General features: G+C 48.1%; 2 protein-coding genes across 2 annotated transcripts in view; both read right to left on the minus strand.

The window, feature by feature from the left end:
- The window catches only part of smarca4a (SWI/SNF related BAF chromatin remodeling complex subunit ATPase 4a), a 15,073-nt gene extending 5,705 nt beyond the window's left edge, over positions 1–9,368 (minus strand). Inside the window, exons 1-26 of the mRNA XM_025064465.1 lie at positions 8,925–9,368; positions 7,352–7,622; positions 6,945–7,077; positions 6,042–6,481; positions 5,748–5,769; positions 5,497–5,595; positions 5,158–5,413; positions 4,956–5,082; positions 4,697–4,870; positions 4,399–4,572; positions 4,139–4,306; positions 4,009–4,059; positions 3,774–3,904; positions 3,627–3,690; positions 3,438–3,550; positions 3,203–3,350; positions 2,953–3,116; positions 2,735–2,801; positions 2,501–2,611; positions 2,183–2,425; positions 1,994–2,107; positions 1,654–1,761; positions 1,479–1,565; positions 1,335–1,381; positions 1,070–1,236; positions 820–983 (exon numbers count right to left, since the gene is read on the minus strand). Coding sequence (XP_024920233.1) covers positions 820–983; positions 1,070–1,236; positions 1,335–1,381; positions 1,479–1,565; positions 1,654–1,761; positions 1,994–2,107; positions 2,183–2,425; positions 2,501–2,611; positions 2,735–2,801; positions 2,953–3,116; positions 3,203–3,350; positions 3,438–3,550; positions 3,627–3,690; positions 3,774–3,904; positions 4,009–4,059; positions 4,139–4,306; positions 4,399–4,572; positions 4,697–4,870; positions 4,956–5,082; positions 5,158–5,413; positions 5,497–5,595; positions 5,748–5,769; positions 6,042–6,481; positions 6,945–7,077; positions 7,352–7,573 — 3,594 coding nt within the window. The 5' untranslated portion in view covers positions 7,574–7,622; positions 8,925–9,368. The remainder of the gene's footprint in view (positions 1–819; positions 984–1,069; positions 1,237–1,334; positions 1,382–1,478; positions 1,566–1,653; positions 1,762–1,993; positions 2,108–2,182; positions 2,426–2,500; positions 2,612–2,734; positions 2,802–2,952; positions 3,117–3,202; positions 3,351–3,437; positions 3,551–3,626; positions 3,691–3,773; positions 3,905–4,008; positions 4,060–4,138; positions 4,307–4,398; positions 4,573–4,696; positions 4,871–4,955; positions 5,083–5,157; positions 5,414–5,496; positions 5,596–5,747; positions 5,770–6,041; positions 6,482–6,944; positions 7,078–7,351; positions 7,623–8,924) is intronic.
- Positions 9,369–9,861: 493 nt separating this feature from the next.
- LOC103393732 (cysteine protease ATG4D) overlaps positions 9,862–10,612 on the minus strand; it is a 4,014-nt gene continuing 3,263 nt past the window's right edge. Inside the window, 1 exon segment of the mRNA XM_025064471.1 lies at positions 9,862–10,378. Within this exon segment, the coding sequence (XP_024920239.1) occupies positions 10,211–10,378 (168 nt within the window). The 3' untranslated portion in view covers positions 9,862–10,210.

The raw sequence follows: 10,612 nt of genomic DNA on the forward strand, positions 1-10,612 counted from the left end.
ACCCGGGATTGAACTTCTTGAAAGAATGAGTTCATGTTCAGATTTAACTCGTTTAACCAAGATTAGTCCTGAAAAAAAAAAAAAAAAGATTTGTTTTTTTTGTATTTTCAGTTCACAGCAGCCCTGGTCAGGATTGGGTTTGTTATTACTAAGAAAAAGTTCCAATCCCGGCAGCCTGGGGGCAGCAAACCCAACCAGTCTTCCCAACATCTGTGAAGGAACCCTTCATCAGGTTAATGAATCGATTCCAGATCAGGACTGAAGAGATTTTGTCTCACGTTCTCAGTAAATAATTACAGAAAAATGAAAAACTGGTGGCGCTTTGGTCCAGAGGCAACGTCTCTGTCACTGGTGTTGAACCCCAGGGTTCACCTCCTGGGCAAGTTCGAATCCCGGTTAGAGCGGTTGGTACCTTCCAGTGGACTCACCACCTGCAGGAAGGTTTAGGTACGGTGCAGTGTGACGCGGGTGGCGACTGCTGCCCCCGCGACCTGGTAATGGATAAGAGGATGAAAATGGATGGATGGATGGATGGATGGATGGATGGATGGATGGATGGATGGATGGATGGATGGATGGATGGATGGATGGATAACTGTTTAATTCAATGTCAAACTAGACTGACATCATATATATAAGAAATACAAATACTAGGGCTGAGTATCGGCGTGAATCTGACGATACGATACGTATCACGATACAGGGGCAACGATACGATATATTGCGATACTACAGGCCTGACGGTGTATATTGAGGTGTTTTATTCCACCAGTGTAACTGTAGTCCCAGTGTGATCCTAGTCTCAGACTCCAACAGTACCTGGTGTGGGTTCCAGTCACTGTCAAAGATGATGACTGTATCAGCAGACTGCAGGTTGAGGCCCAGGCCTCCAGCCCTGGTACTGAGCAGGAACACAAAGTACTCGGAGGCCGGGTCGTTGAACGTCTTCAGCAGCATGCCACGGTCCTCTGCCTTTGTGGTTCCTACCAGATTAGAAACAACAACCGTCAAAAAACAGGTCGTGACAAAGAGAGCCCACAAGCCCCGGCTTTGTTCTCCTGCGTCTCACCATCCAGACGCAGGTACTTGAAGCTGCGGTAAGCGAAGTAGTCCTCCATGATGGTCATGAGTGTCGTCATCTGACAGAAAAGCAGCACTTTGTGTGAGGTGGCCCTGAGCTTGGGCAGAATACGATCCAGCAGCTCAAACTTCCCTGAGGAGCGGTACAGGTCAGGTCTGGATGGGGGGGGGGCAGAGGGGGAGACTCATCGTCAGTGAGACAGGAGGAAGAACACACAGACACAGTGAACAACACAACCTTGAACCTGACGTACCCAGAGACTATTCCTCCAGAGTAGCCCAGGTGTTCAGAGAAGGACTCCTGTGAGACAGAGAAGATCAAGTCACTCATCAACCTCTCACTTCTTCTCTCGCTCCTTCTGTCACTCTCTTCTAACAGTTCTAACAGTCCGTGGTACCTCAATGTGCTGGAACATGTACGGATGGTTGCAAATCTTTCTCAGCTGCATGATGGTGTTCATCAGGGTCTTTGTGCCTCCTTTACCCTAGAGGGCGGGGCAGAAACAACGGTGGATCAGTTCTGATGGACTTTGACGATGAACGATGATTGTACCAGAACGATCCGTCAGTTACCTTCTTGTCTTTCTCCGAGCCGTCAGTGAGCAGCACTCCTTTGGCCTGCATGTGTCTGTACAGGACTCTCTGCAGGGCCGACATGTCGCACTTGATCACGTACTCCACCTACGAACGCACACGGAAACAAACACCAGTTGAAGGTTTGGAACATGACATCATTCCATCATTCCTGGTTCTAACAAGTGAATAAAGAACATCCAGTAAACAGGAAGTAGAGTTAGAGATCAAACAGTGGTCGACCTCAGTGAGGTGAACTAAAATATATTTCCACATATTAGCGAGAGATTAAATACAAATTCTACATATACATATTTTCAGAGCAGTTCAATCTCCCGACCTTCTCAGGCAGCTGGGCCTCCACCTCCTTCTTGAGCCGACGCAGTAAGAAGGGTCGGAGAACCTTGTGTAAACGACGGATGATCAGAATGGTCTCTTCTTCATTCAGGTCCACCTTGAGTTGAGAACAGGTAAATGCATCAGGGCTGTGTACTTTCACGTGGCGTTGCCTTCAGGCGCTGACGCTCACCTTCTCTCCGGTCATGGCGAAGGGAGCGTTGAACCACTGTTCAAACGTGCTGCAGCTCTTGAAGATGGTGGGCAGCAGGAAGTTGAGCAGAGCCCAGAGCTCAGGCAGCTTGTTCTGCAGCGGAGTCCCGGTGAGCAGCAGTCGGCGAGGGGCCAGGTAGTGGGTGTTCAACACCTGGGTCAGTTTACAGTGATGGTTCTTCATACGGTGGCCTTCGTCCACGATCATGTACTTCCAACGAAGCTGCAGAAGAAGACGTCAGGATTTAAGACCAGTCACCTGACCTGACAACAAGGGGGAGGGGGTGGGGGGGCTCACCTTTGCCAGCACTTGTTTGTCTTTGATGATGTACTCGTACGTGGTGAGCAGGACATTGAACTTCCCGCTGCGCAGGATGGGAATGAATGCCCGTCGAGCAGCTGGAGACCCCTGGAGGTGAGAAAGGGCAACACCACTGTTGAAGGGCCTGTGTATTTTAAACTTTAAACTTTAAATTTGTTTGGACACAAGTGGGGGCAGGGGGAGGCAAAGCCCCACGTAGGAGCCACTGACCTTGTAGGAAACCTTGACAACAGACGGCGCCCACTTATCGAACTCATAGACCCAGTTTGACAGAGTCCTGAGGACAGATGTGTGCGGTCAGAACTGTGTACAACAACAATCGTTTTCTACAGTGACTGACAGCTGTTGAGGTAATAATCATCTGACAAATTAGCCTTGGTCTTAGTGACACCTAGTGGCGGTCAGTGCAGAGGAACTGAAGGACTCACGACAGCGGTACGATGATGAGGAAAGGCCCGTTGATTCGCTTCAACTCCATGAGGTACGTGATGAGGGCGATGGTCTGGATGGTTTTTCCCAGTCCCATCTCGTCGGCCAGAATGCCGTTCAAGTTGTTGTTGTAGAGCGAGACCAGCCACTCCAGACCTTTAATCTGAGCAGATTACCCTTCATCAGTCAACAGATCATCTTAGATTAGACAAGAAAACCAGCCTCAACAAGTGACTCCACCAGTTGTACCTGGTACTGTTTCAGGTGCCCATTGACCATCAGTGAGGACTGCTTGTCCACTTTCTCCGTCACAGCGTGAGCCACAGCGTAGTAGGACTGCAGGCCTCTGTTGAAGCTTGCGTTGCCGTACTCATCGTCCACATCCTGCTTGGCGTGTCTGGAAGCCAGACGAGAGGATAAAGTGAGGGGGCGTGTGATTAAAAAGGACACAAATCAAACCCCTGCTCCTGCTCTCCGTTCTTACTCTATGATGTGCTGCACGTCAAACTCAGAAACATCTTCACTGTCTGGGTCTGGGATCTTCTTCTTGTCCTCAGCCGGGGCTGTAGCGTGCTGATGCTGCTCCTCGTCCTCATCCTGGTGATGTTCACAGGAAAAACTCAGTATAAAAATAACAACAAAAAAGCCCCCCACCCTTTGTCTGTGATGGTACCTCCTCTTCTTCCTCTTCTTCTGAACCACTGTCTTCACTGTCTGAACGTGGAGCGACTTCATATCTGTCAACAAACAGTCAGACTTGATCAGAAACTGTTCCAGAAACCTGCAGTAGAACCAACACACTGTCAGATGGTCCACTCACCCTGGGTTCATCTCCAGCCACGCCTCCAGCTGACCAGCCTTCGGAGCTTCAACCCCAGTCAGGATCTTACCACTGTCCACATGGATGACCTTCACTGGGAGGTCACTCATTTGACTCGTCTCATCTAGAGGCTGTGTGTGTGTGTGTGTGTGAGAGAGAGAGGTAACAATTAACTAAAAGCATGTTCACCACAATGTTCTCTGAACGATTTCTTCACACAGATTTCAAACCTCACCTCTCCATCAGGCCCCAGCGCAGGAGCACCACCTTCTGGAACCTCTGGCTTCTGGGAACACATTCAAAAGAAGGATCAACATCAAAAAGATCAAATCAAAACATTTGAAAGTTGATTCAAATCCCTTTACCTTCTTTTTCTTCTTCTTCTTCTTCTCCTTGAGAGCCTGTGCAGCTTTGTGGGCACGGACCAGCTCAGTGAGGTTGGCCACGTACTCGTCCGTCTGCTGCAGCAGGTAGGCCAGGCGCTTGTCTTTCTTCTGGTCGATGAGTTTACGATAACCTTCTTCATCTTCAGCCTGGGAGAAGAAAACAGAAGGAGGTATAAATTCACATTTTCTTAAAAAATAAAACAACTGCAATTAGTGGAAGTCTCCACAGGAGGGCGCACCATCAGCCGCCGCATTCGCTCCTTCTCGATGCGCTCGTTCTCCTTCTTCTGCTCACGCTCGGTGTTGGCATGATAGGTGGCCACAGCTTTGGTGGCCTTCTGGATCTTTGCTGTGATGGAGCGATGGTATTCCTTGAAGTCCTTGGCGTGCTGCAATATGCTGTTGAGGTATTCCTGTTGGAAGAATTCCACATCAGGCATATAAACATTGCCTTGTGATCCTTCCACATCAGGCATATAAACATTGCCTGGTGATCCATGAGTTCTTGTTGTTGTTGTTGTTTTGACTCTTGTGTACCTGGTGTTTCTGACGGCGTTTCCTCTCCTGTTCGATCTTCTGTTGTTTCTCCAGCTTCTCCGTGATACGAGCCTCTCGTAGAGACTGGCGTTTGCTGCGTTTGTAGGCCTTAGCGTTAAGAGCCGTCTCTAAAGCGGTGTCTCGTCTCATGCAGACCACCACTTCTTGGCGCAGCTACAGGCACAAAACATTTGTTCTGATTTATGACAAGGGAAGAAAACACAGAAAACTGAGCAAAACAAAGTCTGGATGTTTCTACCTGTCTCTGGAAGTTGAGCAGCCGCAGGGCCTTCAGCTCGATTGTAGCCTTTGTACGCAGGTCTCCAGCGAGAGAACCAGGAAGGTTCTCCAACTCCTGGATACGATGAGTGATACGGGCCTGGAGCCTAAAATGAACCAACGTCATTAATGGATACAGATCTCTGGCGAGTGAAGACTGATATACTCCCCCTCAGTCTCACCTGTACTCCCTCTCCTGGAGGATCTCCACTGGGTCCAGCCCACGGGGTTTCTGAATGGGTGTGATGCGATTCTGTTTTGGGTGCAGCATCATAGGGGCGGGCTGTGCAGGCTGCCCCGGAGACTGCGTCTGAGGGGGCATAACTGGGGAGGCCGCAGGAGGCACAGACGGAGGAGCAGGGGAGGGCCGTCCTGTGGGCTGAGGTGGAATCAGCTTTTGGGGTGCGTTGGCGGGGGCAGCAGCATTTACCATTGGTCCTGACAGGGACAGACGTGGACAGAATTAAAGTTCTGTTTCAAAATGACAAAAACAGAACCAAAAGAGTTTGTTAAGGGTTTACCTTCCGGCCAGGATTTAGGGGGGCCGTTAGTTGGCTGGCCTTGCATACCAGGGGGCACCCCTGTAGGTCCAGTGGGTGCCATGTTGGGCCCGACCATACCTGCAACAAAAACACAGCACATTTAAAATTAGACTGTTAACTGCAGTGTGAATAAAACGACTGAGAAATATGTCGCCACCAGGGGTCTCTCTTGAGTTGGTATCCTTTGCTCAACACAGACTAGAATCATTTTTAAAATAAAAGTTAATTACCATATGGCATGTTGTAGTTGGCCTGAGGCCAGGATTTAGGGGGGCCGTTAGTTGGCTGGCCTTGCATACCAGGGGGCACCCCTGTAGGTCCAGTGGGTGCCATGTTGGGCCCGACCATACCTGCAACAAAAACACAGCACATTTAAAATTAGACTGTTAACTGCAGTGTGAATAAAACGACTGAGAAATATGTCGCCACCAGGGGTCTCTCTTGAGTTGGTATCCTTTGCTCAACACAGACTAGAATCATTTTTAAAATAAAAGTTAATTACCATATGGCAAGTTGTAGTTGGCCTGAGCTGGTCCTGGTCCTGGTCCAGGTCCAGGTCCACCTCCTGGTCCTGTAGATTGTGGCATGTTAGGCATCTGCTGTTGCATGTTAGGCATGGGCCTCTTCCCCTGGACCGCCATCTGCAGGTGCTCTGGTAGAGGCTGACTCCGGGCCAGCATCTTGTAAGCCATAATCTGGGCCCTGAGTTGGTGCAGCTGGTTCTGGTTAAACGGAGTGGGTCCGCCTGCACTAACAGGTCCACTTCCCGCACTACCAGGTCCACCTGGACCTTGGGGACCTCCACGGTTAGGTTGACCCATTCCTTGGTTCGGGTCACCACTGCCATCCATTGGACCACCACCGGGACCAGGAGGGCCTCCAGGCATCATGGGACCAGAGGGAGGGCCATTTGCTGGAACAGGACTGGGTGCATGTTCTGATCCACCCAGTGGTGAGGGGTAACCTGGGGAACACGTGAGAAAAACAAGGATTTCGATCATGGACATCTGAGTTTTCACACGTTCTGCAAGACAAGGTAAAATCCATAATAATCCAGATAAAAGCCACTTTCCCTCAACACTGCTGTTACCATTCAAACACCTGAACGAGACAGTGAGACACCCTCCTGTCTGGTGGGGAGCTCCTCCCCCCTCCTGTGATACTGCCCTGCAGTTTACCCCGGCTGCCATGTGAGCAGCAAAACAAGAGGAACCGGCTGGATGGGAGCTGCTGCCTCCAACCCTGCTTCTGTGTCAGCCTTGACAGACAGGCTGTGTGTTTATTTAATGCCTCATCTCTATAGCGTTTTTAAAGCTGGAGTTATTTGTTATAATAAATTGTTAAATATTTACATGAAATGAACAGTCTTTCCTCATTTACCTTCTACATCAACTTTCTAGGCAGCAAACCATTAGATATGGATTTACCTTGGGAATGTTGGTCCATTGGGCTTGGAGGTGGTCCCATTCCACTGTGTCCACCCGGTCTCATACCCATGCCCTTCATCTGTCCATATCTGGGGTCATCGGGCATTCCCTTCTCATGCATGGGTTCCATGGGCTGAAGAAACGGCAGTACAATACTGAATTAACAAGGTTGAAAACCAAACTAATTTAAACACACAACAGCCATGAGATTTAAAAAAAAAACAAAACATCAGAAATGCAACGTAAATCAAAATACCATACACCAGATGGACACATTTTTGTCTGAATTTAGAGTTCACTCTAGACCCACGTAATGAATTCCCATCAGTTTCAAACATCAACAACTTAAACTACAATAATAATAATAAACAATAGAAGCTACATAAATAATGATGATAAATCTGTACCTTGTGCATCTGATGCATATTGTCCTGAGGATATCCTGAGGGTACCTGTGGAGGATGGGAGTGCCCCGATCCAGGAGGTCCTGGGCTGGGCCCCATCATACTGTGGGCTGAGCCTGGTGAGGGACCTGGGCTGGGACCCATCATTCCTCCTGGAGACGGACCTGGGCCTGGGGAGGGTCCAGGTCGAGGTGTCCCTCCCATTGGGGCGTCAGGAGTGGACATCTCTCAGGAGAATGGGAATGTGTGATAGCAGCAAGGACCCCTGGGGGAACTGGGAGTATGTAATAATAATAAAGCCCCACATAAGTCATTCTGACCAAATCTGACAAACACTTTCCTCAGTAGTTACGGTCCAGAAAACAGTATTTCGTTTTTTTGTTAGTTATCCAGAGCTGCACATTAACGAAGAAGAAAATGTGTTGATGGGGGAGAACTGACAGCCTCATCCTGAGGTGGAGCAGTCACTGGAGGTTAGGGGCAATTAACACAGCCATGGTGACAACCAGGAATCACTGGACAACTTAGCATGGATTCCAATTGTCTTTCCTGTTTACACAACGCGGGAAGGTAACTGAATAACGGTGGACCAGCAGTTAGAATCACACGTCAACGTCCTAACTGAGAGACATGAGACCATTTAAATGCTGCTTTCAGTATTTTAATGCCCCTTTAACGGTAAGCGAGTTCAAACCCGGTGTTTCTTAGGTAATTTCCGAATGTAGTAAAAAAAAACGTAGCACATTTCACTGGGATAAGACGCGGCATAACGGATTCGGTACTAAGTCCTGTAGGTACAGTGAATCAGAACTTTCTGTCACTTTACGGGTCAGACGAAGGTAAAATAAAGTCCAAAAACACTAGAATTAAAGCTTATTAAAGAGCAGACGGAGCGAACTGATGGTCACACAATGCGAGAGGCAAAATAAAACCACTTGTTTATACTGGGAATATAACAACAAAAGGTTTAACTGTTATTAGCATTTGTAGCTTTGTTAGCATTAGCCAGGCCTCGCCGGTTCACATTATCCCAATAAAACCTACCACTTTACCCTCTTGCTTCTTAAAGCGCTTACGTTCATTAGTCGACTTTTTAATTCTCCGCTCGGTGGTTGTTAAAACTTTACCGAATGCCGTATGAACGCACAAAGAAAATACTCAAGACTAAAACGTCCAGCTGCTGGGTAAAAAGGCTCACAACACTAGAAGCGGACGCTGACATGCTAACGGACTAGCCTAGCCGGCCATGCTCTCCCAGGCCAGGTTCAGAGAAAATTGCACTATTTGTGGACAAGTTACGGCGACATGTGAACAGTAGAAGCATCTCTGAGCATCGCCGGAGATGATTGATCCAACGCGCCTCCCGTACCCTTGGCTCAGCGCTTCGCTCTGAGTTCTTTTCCAAAAACACTTTTCATTCATTGCTCACTGTCGCGCCACAGCGGTACAGTAACGTCGGGATCAGCCGATTCTCAAACAAAAAACAGAGCTTTTTAACGCTAGTTTCTTATCAAAATGTCGAGAAAGTAAAGACAAAAACTGTCTGTATCCGATCAGAAAATTACACATTACTTACTCTAGCGGTGAAAGGGTATATTTGATTCCTCGCCGGTTGCAACGTCTCTGGGTTTTCCTCCTAGCCAGAAACAAAGACCGAGCTACCCTGTTGGTTTTTTTCCTTCACCCCTCCTCCTCCTGACGGTAGTTGTATCACAGAGGCCAGCGGGGGTGTGACTCAACAGCGCCTCCTATCCACCAGTGTTAGTCACTTACTGCATGCCCGGGAGAGCTCGCGGCTTTCCAAGCAGGCATGAGAGAGGAAAGAGCCGGTGTGGGGGAGGGGACATCGTGGACGGAAGGACACACTGACCGTGGGTGTGGTGTCATGGAAACAGTCGCTTGATAACGCGTGTAAATCTCAAAGAAGTTTAAATCCTTTATGATGGGATGGCTTATTCGAACAGTATCGGGTTGTTGTTGTTTTTTTTTCTTCAATTTATTGTGTCTTTGTTCCCTTTTTCGTCGTTCCGTGTCGGTTTACGGCAGTTGGCTGCCACTGCTTGTTTTTACGTCATCCTTTATTCCTTACATAGTATCGTTAAATGAACCTGTTCATTTATTCATTGTATTTGTGATCGGGTCAAATTGAGACTTTGTGCTTTAATGGTGTAATAACTTCAAAGTTCCACTGCGTATTAACAGTCATTATGTATCGGCACAATCCAAATATAAAACAGTGCCTTGATGTTACGGCTTGTGTTTTAATGCAAACTGAGACGTTGATATTGACCACAATACTTCTGACCTGCAGAGGTCTCCAAATCCTACGTACTGTACCTTTAAATGTTATTATTGGAATTATTGTATTAAAGAGTCACTTTTTAAGTTTACAACCGTTTTACAGGTAAAAACCCAACAAGGAAGGTGTCAACATGAAGCCCCTTTAACAAAGAACAATATTGTCAGACCTGCAGTACAAAATGTCAGTGGATTTGAACATAAAAACCATCATCAACATCAGCTCCATCCTTTATTCTTGTCATTCTGTTCATCAGTGGAGCTTATTTCTGTGCAGTCACATGACTCCATTAAATACATCATATCCTGTCACATGACACCAACATTTTCTATTAATTGGACTGAAAAATAAACCTGTTCCTGCCCAGGGGGCGGCAGTGGTGGCTTAGTGGTTAAGGAAGCAGGACTTGGGTCCAGAAGGTTTCAGGTTCAAGTCCACCAACTGCCAAGTTACCACTGAGGTGCTCTGAGCAAGGCACCGTCCCACTCCCCGGAGATTAAAGCTGCCCCCTGCTGGCTGTGCTGCCACAACAATAGAGTCCTTCAGGTTGATCCAACCTTCCTCTACAGAAGAACAAACTCGTCCAAACTGTTGGTCGTCTCTGGTCTTCTGTGTTTCTTCTGTCTTTGGACGTAGGTGGTGTTGGCGGGGGGGTCGTCCTCCTCCTCTTCCTGTCTGTGTCCCTCTGCAAATATAAACATGGGGTATGTCCCTGCAGAAGAGGACAGAGCCTGAGAGACAAAAAGACAAAAGGACAGTCAGTGCTTTAAAAAACTTCCTAAACTTTCATAACAGGAATGAAGGAAGAACAGAGTCCAGGTCCTGGACTCACCTCAGGTACCAGACCCACCTCAGGTACTGGACCCACCTCAGGTACCAGACCCACCTCAGGTACCAGACCCACCTCAGGTACCAGACCCACCTCAGGTACTGGACCCACCTCAGGTACCAGACCCACCTCAGGT

This window comes from Cynoglossus semilaevis, chromosome 17, assembly GCF_000523025.1.
Source record: "Cynoglossus semilaevis isolate Cse_v1.0 chromosome 17, Cse_v1.0, whole genome shotgun sequence".
In the NCBI taxonomy this organism is placed as follows: Eukaryota; Metazoa; Chordata; class Actinopteri; order Pleuronectiformes; family Cynoglossidae; genus Cynoglossus; species Cynoglossus semilaevis.